The sequence below is a fragment of the Microchirus variegatus genome (assembly GCF_963457635.1).
Source record: "Microchirus variegatus genome assembly, chromosome: 6".
In the NCBI taxonomy this organism is placed as follows: Eukaryota; Metazoa; Chordata; class Actinopteri; order Pleuronectiformes; family Soleidae; genus Microchirus; species Microchirus variegatus.
This window is the reverse complement of record NC_139807.1, coordinates 32,456,526-32,472,637: the sequence shown is the minus strand read 5'-3', so window position 1 is coordinate 32,472,637 and position 16,112 is coordinate 32,456,526. Positions and strand designations below refer to the sequence as shown.

At 41.3% G+C, this 16,112-nt stretch overlaps 1 protein-coding gene across 1 annotated transcript; it reads right to left on the bottom strand.

Moving 5' to 3' along the window:
- Window positions 1-232: 232 nt before the first annotated feature.
- On the bottom strand, window positions 233-4,352 carry dkk3a (dickkopf WNT signaling pathway inhibitor 3a; the record flags this gene model as incomplete). Its single annotated transcript, XM_083890876.1, has 6 exons — window positions 233-311; window positions 674-830; window positions 970-1,114; window positions 2,306-2,398; window positions 3,887-3,967; window positions 4,071-4,352. The coding sequence occupies 6 exons, from the start codon at window positions 4,350-4,352 to the stop codon at window positions 233-235; spliced, it is 837 nt and encodes a 278-aa protein (XP_083747002.1).
- Window positions 4,353-16,112: the final 11,760 nt, after the last annotated feature.

Sequence of the window (16,112 nt, the reverse complement as noted above, 5' to 3'; positions counted from 1 at the left end):
TGGAGTCGGTAAAGCCCTGGAGTCGGTGCAGCTCTGGATTCAGTGAAGCTCAGGAGTCAGTGAAGGTCTGGAGTCAGTGAAGTTCTGGAGTCAGTGAAGCTCTGGAGTCAGTGAAGTTTTGGAGTCAGTGAATCTCTGGAGTCATTGAAGTTCTGGAGTCATTGAAGTTCTGGAAAGTTCTGGATTCAGTGAAGCTCAGTCTGTCTGAGGGTCAAACCGAGCTTCTTCTGATCTAGATGATGTAGTCGATGTCTGAGTACAGTGAGTCCTCTTCACTGGAATCCTCTCTCTTCAGACACATGGATCCTCTCCTGCACAAGAACACAGAATAGACTGCATTTAGTTTAACCCTCAAGAAGTATTAGAAAATGAAGATTTCAAATAATCTGCTCATGGGTGCAAGTAAGGATTATTCTGTTATTCCAGTTATGCATGAGTTAGTTATCACACTGTATGATCTGTGGAATTAAATCAGGACCAGAATCTCTTTGTTTATGTTGTGTTTGGTGCACAGTAACAATACAAATAAGGAAGATTTGGAATCAACAAATCAACATTTAGATGGATTGAATGAAGAAATCATCAATTATAATTAAAATCAAGTGTGTGCTCTTGTTTTATGATGTTTTATTATTCTATAGTGATGAGTTGAGATGTTAAATGCTCTTCTCACCCCAGGTGCTGACAGTGCAGCTCTCCTGCACACGGACAGTGTTTCCTGACTCCTTTATTCTCAGAGTCCCAGGACAACAGCGCCATCAGGTGGTTGGAGGCAGCGAAGCAGCGTTCTCTCTCAATGGGTTTGGCCGAGCAGACGGAAAAGAGTAAAGCTGAAGAGAGAGAGAGAGAGGATGACTCAGCAGTTTACTGTTACAGTAAGTGTGTGTGTGTGCGCGTGTGCGCGTGTGTGTGTGTGTGTGTGTGTGTGTGTGTGTGTGTGTGTGTGTGTGTGTGTGTGTGTCATCATACCTTTATGTAAAGCACAGCAGAGTTCTGGTCTACAGTCACTCTGGTGCTGACATGTGCTTCCGGCTTCTCCTCTGGTCACGTTTTCACTGCATTGACCCCACAGACACGACTGTTCACCACAGCACTCTGAGTCTTTAGAGCACGACTGAGAAAAGAGGAAATATTACAGCAATTTCAAACTCTGCTGAACTTCAAAAGCCCAGATTTGTGTAGAAACAGAAATCTCCCTCCATTGGCTCTCAGTTCTTTAGAGAATAGATTTTAAAATCCTTTTATTTGTGTATAAATGTCTAAATGTAGCTCAGGAGTCAGACTCCATCAGTGTTAAATTTGAAATCTCTAATGGAGACTCACCTGCTATTTGATGCATTTGAAACAGTGCAGACTTTTCTGCATTTTATGAGTGAGATTTCATGTCTTTTATGTTTTTATTTATCTGTTGGTTTAGTTATTTTTATTTGTATAATACTACTGTACAGGACTTTTTTTTAGCCATCTATCTATCTATCTATCTATCTATCTATCTATCTATCTATCTATCTATCTATCTATCTATCTATCTATCTATCTATCTATCTATCTATCTATCTACATATCTATCTATCTATCTATCTATCTATCTATCTATCTATCTATCTATCTATCTATCTATCTATCTATCTATCTATCTATCTATCTATCTATCTATCTATCTATCTATCTATCTATCTACATATCTATCTATCTATCTATCTATCTATCTATCTATCTATCTATCTATCTATCTATCTATCTATCTATCTATCTATCTATCTATCTATCTATCTATCTATCAGACAGCTCAGCTGTACCTAATAATGTGGCCAGTCTGTGAATAACATTATATTTTATTTATATTCTCAGTCAAACTCTCTGTTTAAACTCTGCAGTCATTTATTTGTTGAAATATGAGACTGAAGAGTCAAAGTTACAGGAAGTGAGTGTTTGAGATAAGACACAGATCCTCGTCCTCTGAGGATTTATTATTTATTATTTATTATTTATTTATTTATGATCTCAGCTCTCTGTGGCTTCAGTTTGATGCTCGGCCAACAGTCGTATTTCACTCGTCCTAAAATAAAAAACCTGTTTTTGTTTTTTCTGTCCTGAGGGAAATGCAAGAGCTTTTCTTTAACCTTGACATGATGTTTGTCTTTCATGTGATCCTCAGGACACAAACACACTCGGGTTACACTCAACTGCAATGCAGCAGCTGCTGCCAGTGTGTGTGTGTGTGTGTGTGTGTGTGTGTGTGTGTGTGTGTGTGTGTGTAATCCCATAATAGTCCACATGCTAAAGCTAACCTGGCTTCACTCACCACGTCCGTAGCTTTGCAGGGCAGACACCTGGAGACGTGCAGGGCGTTCACACAGTATCTGCTTTTCCCGCAGTCGTCGTCGTTGATGCATCCCTGAACACAGAGAGAGAGAGAGAGAGTTTGTGAGGTCTGCACCTTTAAATCTGTCAGGTTATAATTATAAAGAGTGAAATTATGGGATGATTTTACACGAGCGAGAGCGCGAAACACAACACAGCTGCAAACCTGAGTCATCAGCACAACGCAGAGTCAGCAGATAACAGCCGCTGTAGCATCATGAGCGAGAGGAAAAGGAATTGGGCTCGTAACTGAAAGGTTGCTCGTTCAATTCCGGGATGGGCTAAGGTCTGTGGCGCCTCTGAGCAAGGCAGCAAATCCCCAGGTGCAGATAAATGCTGTAATCCTTTCTATATTTTGAATTTTCAAAGTCATATAAAGTCAGGATGAGCTGCACTGATGTCTGTCCAATTATATGGTGATATGTTCAACTTCCCAAGTGTCAGACCATCAAATATTCCAGCTCAGCTAATCCCATAATCCCACGCCACAAACAGAGTTCTCAAACACCGTAACCAGAGTTTATTTAAGAACAAAACAGACGTCACGTCACGGTCACAGTCACTTTAGCAACATTAGCTAATCCTGCTGCAGTAGATCTGATGTATTTATTTATTTATTTAAAATAAATATCAGACATGAGAGAGAGTGATATGGAGCTGCGTTTAAGGGTAACAGCAGCAGCGCAGTCGCTTTAGCAACATTAGCTAATCCTGCTGCAGTACATCTGATTTATTTATTATTTTAGAATAAATATCAGGCATGAGAGAGTGATGTGGAGCTGCGTTTAAGGGTAACAGCAGCAGCACAGTCGCTTTAGCAACATTAGCTAATCCTGCTCCAGTACATTTTATTTATTTATTATTTTAAGATAAATATCAGACATGAGAGAGAGTGATTTGGAGCTGCGTTTAAGGGTAACAGCAGCGCAGTCACTTAAGCAACATTAGCTCGTCCTGCTGCAGTACATCTGATTTATTTATTTATTTATTTATTGATTTATTTATTTATAATTTTAAGATAAATATCAGACATGAGAGAGTGATATGGAGCTGCGTTTAAGGGTAACAGCAGCAGCTGCAGTCACTTTAGCAACATTAGCTAATCCTGCTGCAGTACATTTTATTTATTTATTATTTTAAGATAAATATCAGACATGAGAGAGAGTGATGTGGAGCTGCGGTTAAGAGTAACAGCAGCAGCACTGTCACGTTAGCAACATTAGCTCGTCCTGCTGCGGTACATCAGATTTATTTATTATTTTAAAATAAATATCAGACAAGAAAGAGCAATATGGAGCTGCGTTTAAGGGTAACAGCAGCAGCCGCAGTCACATGAACGAACTCACGTGATCGATGCTGTTCTCCAGCTCAGTGTCCACGACGTCTCTGCTGCTGATGTTGATGTTGATGTTGTTGATGTTGATGTTGTTGATGTTGTTGTTCTCCTGTGTGAAGACGAGACTTTTATTAAACACAAACTCACACAGTGTGTTTTTAAAACGACGATGAGTCGACGCTTTACCAGATCTGTGACGTCGTCACCGGCGGTTTGATTGTGACGGAGTTCAGGAGTGACACTGACACTGGTGCTGTCACTGCTCCTCTGAGAAAATAACATGCATATGTGTGTTTTTATCATCAGTTATATACTTATTAATTAAAAACTGCTGCGTCATGTAAACACAGTGCTGCAGCTCAGTGCTCACCTGGTTTGATGCATCCTCAGGAGTCTGTGGATCCTGTGGATGCTGTGGATCCTCTAGATCCTGTGGATGCTGAGGCGGATGTGGATCCCGTGGCAGATGTCTCAGCTGTGGATTGTGAGGATCCCTCGGCAGCTGCTCCACTTCCACAAAGTCTCGCCTCGGCGGCGTTCGCTCGTCCAGGACGTGGCCGACGCCTGAGTTCACGATCTCAGGGAGGATTCCGCGGCAGACTCCCGTCAGAGCGAGAACCAGCAGCAGGACCACCCTCATCATCCTCATCATCCTCATCACTGTGCTGCTGCTGACTCTGATGCTGATGCTGCTGTGAGGAGGAGGAGGAGCTGGAGGAGGAGGAGGAGGAGGTGGAGGAGGTGGATGTGACGATGATGCTGAGAAACATAATCCACGTCACAGCTGATTTGTCTTCCCACAAACAGCTGATTCTCCTTTTATTCGTCTCTTCCCTGTTTCAGGTGATGCTGCCGATGATGATGATGATGATGATCATGGTAAAAAAATCAAATCAAATAAAATGTGTATATATATATATATATATATATATATATATATATATATATAATTATTTATTTATTTATTTATTTATTTATTTAGATGACAGTATAGAAACCAATCACAATCATTCTAATCCACATTAGGATCAGGATTATATTCTTTATTCATTATTCCTTTGAAAATCAGCCTGAAGAAGCGACATCCTGTGCCTGCAGTATCTGACTCTGCCACTAGATGGAGTCATTTTCTTTTTCTTGTAAATAAAACACGTTGCAGACTCAGTTTCAGGTCCTTAGTTTTCCATGTTCCTTCATCAGCTTCTGCTGAGAAAGTGTAAAAAATGTGCAGTGATTTACTGAAATGTCACTCAGATGTTTCATAGAGTCACTTTTTATTCCTTCAAAGATGCCTTCAGGTGTTCACGGACGAAATCTATATTTGTGTCGTAAAAGTCCAGTGAGTAAGAATTAGTGACATCTAATGGTGAGACTGCAGATTGCAACAAACGAAGGGAGGAAATCGTGAATTATTGTGATAAGTTTGTGTGATTTTATTCTATAAATGCACATCTGTGTGTTTTATGTGTTCAGGGTTGTGTAGAAACATGGAGACACAAGATGGCCGCTCGTGTAAATCAAAGCTCTAAATTGTAATAAACCAATAAAACTAAATAAGTGACATTTTAAAAATGATGACACTTATCTGCACTCACAATATTTAGTTTCTGCTAATAAACTCTTGTGTACATTACACACACACAATATCTGCTGCTGTGGGCCTGTGGGCAGCACTGCATCATGGGAATTGTAGTCTCCCTGATTTTTATTTTTTTATTTTATTTTTTTTAGCATTTTCATTGTTTTAAGTTTTTTAGCTTTTAATGTTTTTTTTTTTTTTTTTTTTACTGCTTGTATCTAATTTTTCTTTATGGAGCTGCGTTTAAGGGTAACAGCAGCAGCTGCTTTATTGTATTTCGCTGCTTTTTAACTATGTCATATAAAGTGAGTGTTTTGAAAGTATTATATTATTATTAAAAATACCTAAATAAAACCATCCTTAAATATTAAAATAAATGTCTATATTCATAAATAAAACGACTCAATAAAACACAAAACATTGAGCTCATCTTCTGAGTTACATATCATGTCTTTAACTTCCTTGTTGTGGTGAGGTTTTGAGGGGCGTGGTCTAGGTGTGGGTGTGGCACATGTGTGGGCGTGGTCTGGGCGTGGTGTGGGCGGAGACACTGGCTTTGTAAAAAAATAAAGACAAACGATGAGGATTTTGGACTTTATTTTTATTTTATTTTATTTTAATTCATAAATGTTGAACTTTATTGTGATGTTTCACAGCAGCAGCAGCAGCGCGTGAGCAGAGATTAGGGGCGTGTCCTCAGAGCCCCGCCCTCCTCCTCCTCCTCTTCCTCCTGCAGCTGCAGCAGTTACAGTGAAGCGGTGACTGAGTGTGTGAGTGTGTGAGTGTGTGTGAGTGAATGACTGCAGCTGATCCAGCAGCAGCTGTAATCTGTCATCTGTGCGGGATTAAGCGCTGATTGGACCAGGCTGAGAAACTCGGTGAGTTTTAAACACTTTTAAATCTTTTTTTGTCACTTTGTTTGTTGACTTTTTGAAAAGTCTCTGGTCCTCGTGCGCAAAGTCAACAGTGAAACATTGTTACAGCAGCAGCAGCAGCTGCTGCGCGAGGACACACACACACACACAGGAGCTGGATGAACATGTGTTCATAATAATCATCATTTAAAGTCAAACACAGTCACGTGATCTTTGAGCCGCATGTAATGATGTTAATAATAGAGTGAATTAAAAAGCTCTAAATCATACGTTTACATAGAAACACGTGTTCACTTTGTTTCCTGAGTGAAGCAACATTTAAATACAGAACTGCTAACTTCTTACAGTGTCAACCATGTATTAAGTGACTTAAACAGAAATAAACAACACATTTATGTCATTAAATTATTGGTTTATCTTTATATTTGCTTCAAAAATAAGTAAAACTGTCTTGAAGTTATGAATTAAATGATAAATCTTGTAGGTCAGATACTCAGTGATCGTCATTAAAACACATCATTAGTGTCAATTTAATGACTTTTTTAATGCTGTGTTTGTTACTTAAATGACTTAAAACAGTCAGACGTAAAGTCTCGTCTCCTCTTATTATGATAATAATAATAAACTTATCTCCCTCTTGTGAAACCCTGCATGTTTCCCCCTTCGCTGCTGAATTCTAATCCATAAAAATCACCTTTGAGCCTCGATCATAAACCTGTGGAGCTGCTTTTTAAAGACGAGGCTTTAGGTTAAAAACTGGAGCGACAACAACAGAGACATAAAGTTTAACTTTAAACCTCTGCTCACAGTTTACTGCAGACTGACTCCACCTGCTCTGCAGCTTCAGAATAATCTGCATCATAAAGACAGGTGTGGCTCTGTCAGTCACAGGTATAATATATTATCATATATTTATATATATGTGACCTGTCAGTGTTCTGCAGTATCATGATCACACATTAACTTCTTCTTCTTCTTCTTCTGTGTTTCATCAAATGAACACATGACGTCTGCAGTGATTCACACAGTCGTCTGTGAGTGAGTGAGTGATCAATCACTTCCTGTTTGTTTTAAGTCTATTTAAAGAACTTCATGTTTGATTCTAACTCTAAGGAACTTCTGAGTCACAGAGAAACACACAGGAGCAAAGTTGGCATTTGTGCAAATATGATATATGTTGTGGAGGATATGTGTATATATATATATATATATATGATTACAGATAAAACCACTCTGTTATCGTTCTGTCATCATAAAGTAATGTGAACAAAGGTGAAAGAGTCATAAATGAGTTTTATCTGCAAACAGAGTGGAAACACAACAAACTTCTGTATTAAATATGCTTTGTTTGTTCAAAAACTTTATTGTTGTTATTGATTTTCTGTGAAGAAGCTGTGAGTGAACTGTGACGCTCGACTGTCGTCAGATTATAAATCACTGAGTGAATGAAATCAGACTATAATGAAGATTATGTGACAGCTGAGTTTGATAGAGACGCTGAAGGTGAAGTTAAACTGTTGGAGGAGGAGAGAGGAAAGGAGAGGAGGAGAGAGGAGAGAGGAGGTTAGAGGAGGAGGTGTGAACTTTCTCTTTCCTGTTCTCCACATGTGTTTCCTTCCTTTTCCACTGAACCGGACACATGTGCTCACAGAGGAGGAGAGAGGAGAGAGGAGAGGAAAGGAGAGAGGAGAGGAGAGAGGAGAGGTTAGAGGAGAGGAGAGAGGAGGGGAGAGAGGAGAGGCTAGAGGAAAGGAGAGAGGAGAGGAAAGGAGAAAGGAGAGAGGAGAGGAGAGGAGAGAGGAGAGGTTAGAGGAGAGGAGAGAGGAGAGGTGAGAGGAGAGAGGAAAGGAGAGAGGAGAGATGAGAGGAGAGGAGGAGAGGTTAGAGGAGAGGAAAGGAGAGAGGAGAAGAGAGGAGAGAGGAGAGGAGAGAGGAGAGGAAAGGAGAAAGGAGAGAGGAGAGGTTAGAGGAGGGGAGGAGAGAGGAGAGGTTAGAGGAGAGGAGAGGAGAGAGGGGAGGAGAGAGGAGAGGTTAGAGGAGAGGAGAGGTTAGAGGAGAGGAAAGGGGAGGGGAGAGGAAAGGAGAGAGGAGGGGAGGAGAGAGGAGAGGAAAGGAGAGAGGAGAGGAGAGAGGAGAGGTTACAGGAGGAGAGAGGAGAGGAAATGAGAGAGAGGAGGAGAGGTTAGAGGAGAGGAAAGGAAAGGAGAGAGGAAAGGAAAGGAGAGAGGAAAGGAAAGGAGAGAGGAGAGGAAAGGAGAGAGGAAAGGAAAGGAAAGGAGAGAGGAGAGGAAAGGAAAGGAGAGAGGAGAGGAAAGGAAAGGAGAGAGGAGGAGAGAGGAGAGGAAAGGAGAGAGGAAAGGAAAGGAGAGAGGAGAGGAAAGGAGAGAGGAAAGGAAAGGAAAGGAGAGAGGAGAGGAAAGGAGAGGAGAGGAAAGGAGAGAGGAAAGGAAAGGAGAGAGGAGAGGAGAGATGGCAACTTTCAGAGATTCAATCCAACTTTATTTATAAAGCACTTTAAAGACAACAACAGCTGAGTGTTTTACATCAGAGATAAATAAATAAAACAAATAAAACACACAAACATGTAAACGTGACCCCATGGAGCTGAAGAACAAACAATAAAACAATAAAAATACTGTAGAAAATATAAAAACAGACAGTTGTTGAATGTTGAAGCTCAGCTTTGTGTTTGAACACAAACATTTGCTGATGTGTCTCAATGTTCACACTCAGCTCTGCAGACTCTGAAACAGGTTTAAACACTGTGTTAAAACAGCGTAGTCCAGCTTTAAAACACAGAGGTGGAGTCTGAGGTCTGTGTCAGACACCCCCCCCCCCCCCCCCCCCACACACACACACACACACTGCAGATGTTTCACATGTCTTCAGTGCAGCATCATCAGCTGACCTTTGTACGTTGTTGTGATCTGAACCCTGAGCCTGAGGGTTTGTTTACAGGTCGTTGTTGTTGTTGTGTTGAAATGTTTGTTGAAATGTTTCCAGGTCATGAGCTGTTTTCTTCTGAAACATGACACTCTGGTCTATTCTCAGTCTGGCTTCAGTGATTGTTGATCTCACACTCAGATCCTCTCACTGACATCATCTCACTTTAAAACTCAACTGCACTTTGAACGTAAACAAACAAACAAACTGTACCTGTGTGTAACTGGTGTGTGTATCTGGTGTGTAACTGTATGTAAGTGGTGTGTAGCTATATGTAACTGTGTGTAAGTGGTGTGTAACTGTGTGTAAGTGGTGTGTAACTGTGTGTAAGTGGTGTGTAACTGTATGTAACTGTGTGTAAGTGGTGTGTAACTGTGTGCAAGTGGTGTGTAACTGTGTGCAAGTGGTGTGTAACTGTGTGTAAGTGGTGTGTAACTGTGTGTAACTGTGTGCAAGTGGTGTGTAACTGTGTGTAAGTGGTGTGTAACTGTGTGTAAGTGGTGTGTAACTGTGTGTAAGTGGTGTGTAACTGTGTGTAAGTGGTGTGTAACTGTGTGCAAGTGGTGTGTAACTGTGTAAGTGGTGTGTAACTGTGTGCAAGTGGTGTGTAACTGTGTGCAAGTGGTGTGTAACTGTGTAAGTGGTGTGTAACTGTGTGCAAGTGGTGTGTAACTGTGTGCAAGTGGTGTGTAACTGTGTGTAAGTGGTGTGTAACTGTATGTAACTGTGTGTAAGTGGTGTGTAACTGTGTGCAAGTGGTGTGTAACTGTATGTAACTGCTGTTGTACCTTTGCTCTCTGTGTCTCAGCTCAGATGTCAGAGGTTGAGATAATAGTGTGTGTGTGTGTGTTTTGCCTGTGTGTGTGTGTGTGTGTCTGAAGTCCTCATCACTGAGTCATGTTGACTCTTATCAGACAGAAAGTTCCTTCCTGTGCTGTTTCTTTCTTTTTTTCTTTCTTTTTCTTCTTGAGTCTAATCTATAATCCCAGTTTGTGCCTCAGTCGCTGCAGTTTTGTTTCAGTTTATTTCCCAGAATTCCTGATGTTTTCCTTGTGACGTCAGCTTCCCTTTGTGTTCTGCTGTGAGATCTGAGCTTAACACACAATGATACTGTACATGAGGGTTTGACTGTTTGTTTAAAGACAGTCAAAAATCATCATCATCATACATGTGAAGGGACGAAGAGGAAACATTAGTGCTTGTGATCGTAAACTAAATATCTTTATTCCACTGATTGTAGAATTATATTATATATTATATATAGAATCATATTCTGTAGATTATTCATGATAAAAACTAGGGCTGAAACAATTACTCCATTATATATCGATTACTAAATAAACTATTTGGATAGTCGATTATTCGCTTTGAGTGTTTTTAAGGAACTAAAACAAGTTTCCTGATTTCTCAGCTCCTTAAATGTGAATATTTTCTCGTCTTTTTTGCTCCGCACGACAAATAAATCGTTAAAACTGAATAGTTTTTTGGGTTTTGGACAAAACTAAACCAGGTTATAAAACAAATGTGTTCTTTATGTGAAAATGGATGATGTTTTTTGATGTTATTTTTCCGTCTCTTCTTGTCGTCTTTTTGTGCGTCCAGGTGTTTCACAGGTACATGTTTCACATTCCTAACATTCTCTCTCTCTCTTTGTCGTCTCTCTCTTCTGAAGCTGAACTCTGACTCTTTGTTAAATTCAGGTTTTTCTCTTTATCAGTCGTTGTGTTACAGAACACTGTGTTAACGTGGATGAATAGCAGTGAGCTAATGTGATATCTTAGCATCAGGATCTGTCTGAAATGGTAAAATGAAAGGAAAGTAGTTACACAAAGTAAATGAAAGCAGCAAACAACACAAATTGAACTTTTCTGTCAATTCTTTCTCTCTCTTGTCAAACGTGATGCTGTTTCTCTGGTGTCGTCCTCCTGACTGTGTGTGTGTGTGTGTGTGTGTGTGTGTGTGTATTCTTTCCTCTTTGTGTGGCATTAGCTGTGTTTTTACAGCCGCTCTCTCTGTGGCTTCAGTCTCGTCTGAACCACAAGTGACTTTTCCATGGTGTCAGACTGAGATGGTGAAGTCATGGCACTCATGAGTCTGAGTCTCTGAGCGCTGACTCGGCCTCAAAGACTCTTTGGGCCAATTCCAATTCCTATCTTAACCCTCAAGCTCAACCCTTAATCTTAACTGATCCTCAAAACCAAGTGTTGAGGGTTATTTTGTCACTTAGAAATGGGACACCCCTTAAATGCACATACGTCTTCAGACTGTAGGGGGCAGAATAACGCCAAAGCTGCGTCCAGTCTGTCAACTCCAAAAAAAAGAAGAAGAAGAAGAACACATTTACGTCAGGATTATTTATTCTGATCCGTTTGTCAGTCAAGTTATTAGGTTGTCAGTTAGTTATAAGATGATACTCATACAAATATTCAGCTGACAGTTACCACACACCACGACTTATTGAAAAGTAAACCACACCGGCCGACTATTGACAAAAGATGGTAAAATAAAAATAAATGTTACGCAACAATGACGTCAGTAATCCATAATATGGACCTAAACTAAGATCATTTTTATATCTCTATTAACAAAGAAAATACATGGCTCTTCAGCCCCTCTGTAGTGGCTCCTTCTCGCTTTGAAGAAAAAAACTTTTCATGTTTTTCACACTTTTTTGTCAAGTTAAAGGCGTAAATAAAAGTGTTAAAAGTATATTTTTTCCGTCACATCCAATTGAAAAACCTAAAGTAATGCGTACATGAAGAAGTTCACATTTGGAGTCCTGTCCACGCTTAGATCCATATTCTTAGGCCAGGCAGATTTTCTCAGACATAAACTACATAAAATTGTACATAAAATTTCATCTCAAAGTCATTTTTCTACACTTTAGAGGTTTGCTATCAACATGCGACAAACTGTAGTTCTTTAAATATAGTATATATGTGTAAAAACAACAACTTTACATGTGATTTTATCTTCATTTTAAGGATCAAATCAGGTTTTTTGCGGCTCCAGAATAAAGGTCTGCAACCTTTTAATTCTAAAGGTTGCAGACCCCTGGACTAGAGGGACTAATTTTTGAGATTGAGGGTTAAGCGAGGAATTGGAATTCACCCATAAGCAGCGTAAACGTGAAGTTACTTCTCTGCAGTTCACTAAATGTATGGAGTTTATGGAGGCAGGAGTTTTTGTCCTGTGACTGTGGAGCCAGAGTGAGACCAACACAGAGAACCAGAGTGAACCTGCTGATGGAGCAGTTTAGAGTCAAAGAGCCAAAGAGTCACTGCTGCAGCCACGTGGCAAAGGAATGTCCACTCTGTCTGAGCCTGTGATGAGACACAAAGACCAGCACACCTGTGTGTGTGTGTGTGTGTGTGTGTGTGTGTGTGTGTGTGTGTGTGTGTGTGTGTGTGTGTGTGTGTCTTTGATATGGTAATGTCCCACAGAGCAGAGGTCACACACATGAATCCACCACGACTGTCACACCACACCCACCACCCACCAGGGCCTCAGGCGAAAGTGTCAATACAGGGTTTTAAAGCCACGTTAAGGCCACATTATACTTCTCTGACTGCGTAATGCGTCACCACGGAGACGACTCGAGCCTTTATACTTCTGCGTCGTGGTGACGGACATGTGCTGCAATTTCCCACCCGATCAGTAGGGGTCGCTGCGCAAGGTTGTTCTGCTTCAGGCTACAGTGAGCAATGGCGTCCGAGAGAGAAAGACTGTTGTTGTTGTTGTTGTTGAAACAGTGGCCGTTTCTCACTTTTCTGTGTCCCGGAACGCAGTTTTAAGATAATTTGAGGCGAGAAATTGGCCATTTAGAGTCTAAACATGTGCTGTGTGTGTTAAGATATGACGTATTTATAGTTTGGCAGCGACGTTGTCGGCGGTGATCAGCTCCGCCTCTGTGGACGCTCGGTGCTCACTGTGAGCCGGCACAGAGCAGCGTTAGCTCGGCCTGTTCCTGAGGACCAATCGCAGCTCTTGCCGTCTCCGTTGTCCCTTGACAGAGTGACGGACATTTAAAAAATATTCCGTGCAGCCGGAGACGACGCAGAGACTCTACAACAGGTTCTGCGTCGACGCAGAGGACTCTCCGTAACCTACGCAGAGCACTTTACGCAGGAGTATAAATTGGGCTTAACCACGGAGACCCCTCCAGCCTTCATCGTTCTCCGTCTTGGTGCCGGATACGCGCTGCAATTTCCCTCCCGATCAGTAGGGGTCGCTACGCAAGGTTATTGTGCATTCGCATCCGAGAGAGAAAGACTGTTGTTGTTGTTGTTGTTGCAGCTGAATAACATTGAAACGGTGGCCGTTTCTCACCTGAAATAAATATTTTTCTGTCCCTGAACGTAGTTTTAAGATCATTTGAGGTGAGAAATGAGCCATTTTGAGTCTAAACGTGTGGTGTTTGTGTGTTAAGATATGATGTATTTATAGTACGGCGGCACAGAGTAGCGTTAGCTTGGCCTGTCCTGAGGACCAATCACAGCCCTTGCCGTCTCCGTCGTCCCTTTGATGGACAGTTAAATAAATAACATATCGTGCAGCCGTAGACGACGTAGAGCACTTTAACGCAGGACTACACTGTGGCCTTTAAAGTCCTCCTCAGTCACGGTCAACTCCTTCGTTATCCTGTGACTTTGAATAATGATTTGAATCAGGTCAGATTTTGAATCTCATTGCCATAACAACAGTGTTTGTCGTCCCCGAGCTAAAATTAGCATATATTCATTTAGACATATTCCTGTTTGGCTGCGACTCGTATCCTGTTTTGATCCTGAAGACGATGATGATGATGATGATGATGATGATGATGACGATTTCCTCGACCTTAACCATGAAAACTAAACACCTAAACTTCAGCCTGAGTTAATTTAATCTGCTTTAAAGACAAACCTCTTCTCTTTGACTTCACTCCAGGATCAAAACAGTCAACACAGACTCTTCTATGTCGCTTTTACCATTTTATTAAGTCACTATTTTACTGTTTTACTTCTATTTTTATGGATTTTATGATGACTTGACTAAGTTAAACCTGAACCTAACATTAACCTGAACTCTGTTAAACCAGTTCCCCTCCTCACACACACACGTCATCTTAGCTGTCTGTTATTTTAGAGTTTATTTATTTATCTTTTAGACAAAAGACAGTTGTTTGTACTTTTCTTATTTGCATTATATACAAAGGTTCAGTTGTACATATTTGCATATTTATTTCTTGACTTCTTAAGCCTGAAAAAGCCCTTTAAAGGTCAAAATGTCCCCATAAAGACAAGACACACACACACACACACACACACACACACACACACACACACACACACACACACACACACACACACACACACACACACACACACACACACACACATTCTTCCACTTGCTGCATACTGAGGACTGGGTAAAAGTACTGACAAATCAACAAAATTACAAATATCTACTTCATGAATGACATTGATAAAGAACTACTGGGTGCAGTACCATAACATGTCTGCAGGTGGAGCGTGTGTGAAACACCTGGGCTGGAAAACGTGATTTTGTACCAAATTGAGAGGACCTGTGTTAAAAACAGAGTATAACATGTTTACAAACCTAAGGAAGTGATTTCAATGAAAACAAAGTGAGGACCGGACAAAATGTCCCCACTTTGTAAAAATGTCCTCACTTTGTTGGTTAAAAACCCCTCACTGTGTCCTCAGTGTGCCGCAAGTACAAGAACACACACACACGCAGAAAAGTTCCCACCTCTCGCTTTGATGTTGACTTTTCAGGCTCAGTTTTCTCTCGCATTGTTTTCAAAATCCTCGATGGTTGAAGAGGAAACAAAGACAGAAGTCGACTTGAATGATTCCTGGTTTCCTTTAGGCTTTTAACTCTTTATTTTTTATTGTGTATTGTATGTTTTTGATTCCTCACATTAGGTGATTGTCCCTAAGGTTTCTACCTCTTTCTTTTTCCCTATTATAAGGTTAGTTTTTCCTTAACCTGGTCGAGGGTCTAAGGAGAGAGGATGTTACCAACCCTGTGAAGCCCTGTTAGACAAACTCTGTTATATAAACACATTTTGATTTGATTTGATTCAGCTTTAACGCAGTATGAGTGTATTTCAGTATGTACTGAAAGAGTTTGATGATGAAGCATGCATACTCAAAGACTGTTGAAATTATTGTCTGGGTTTAAGCTGGAATAAATGTCTAAGCAGACAAAAGCTGTAAAAGTATTTAACTCACCACAAAAATCACTGTTAGCATCTGTGAAGACAGTGTTGTCTGTCTGTCTTTAATATTCTGTAAAAAGTAACCCCAGAATAAAACGGCGTTTAAACCTCATTTCAGACGTTAAATACAGCGAAGGACGCTTTAATCAGACTAAGAATAGAATCTGGAAAGTACTTTACCATGTGCTGACATCACATGTCCTGTGTCTGCAGGCCGGGCATGACGACACGGGCCGGGCCGAGGGTGTAGCCCACATCTGGAGAGGGTGCTGCAGTCAGCAGGAGCTTCAGCAGGAGATTCAGCAAGAGCGTCTGCAGGAGCTTTAGCCAGAGCTTCAGTAGGAGCTTCAGCAAGAGCGTCTGCAGGAGCTTCAGCAGGAGCTTTAGCAAGAGCGTCTGCAGGAGCTTCAGCAGGAGCTTTAGCAAGAGCGTCTGCAGGAGCTCCAGCCGGATCGCTTCAGGAGCTTCAGCAGGAGCTTCAGCAGGAGCTTCAGCAAGAGCGTCTGCAGGAGCGTCTGCAGAAGCTTCAGCAGGAGCGTCTGCAGGAGCTTCAGCAAGAGTGTCTGCAGGAGCTTCAGCCGGAGCATCTGCAGGAGCATCTGCAGGAGCTTCAGTAGGAGCGTCTGCAGGAGCTTCAGTAGGAGCGTCTGCAGGAGCTTCAGCAGGAGCATCTGCAGGAGATTCAGCAGGAGCTTCAGCAGGAGCTTCAGCAGGAGCTTCAGCAGGAGCTTCAGCAAGAGCGTCTTCTGGAGCTTCAGCAGGAGCCTCAGCAGGAGCTTTAGCAGGAGC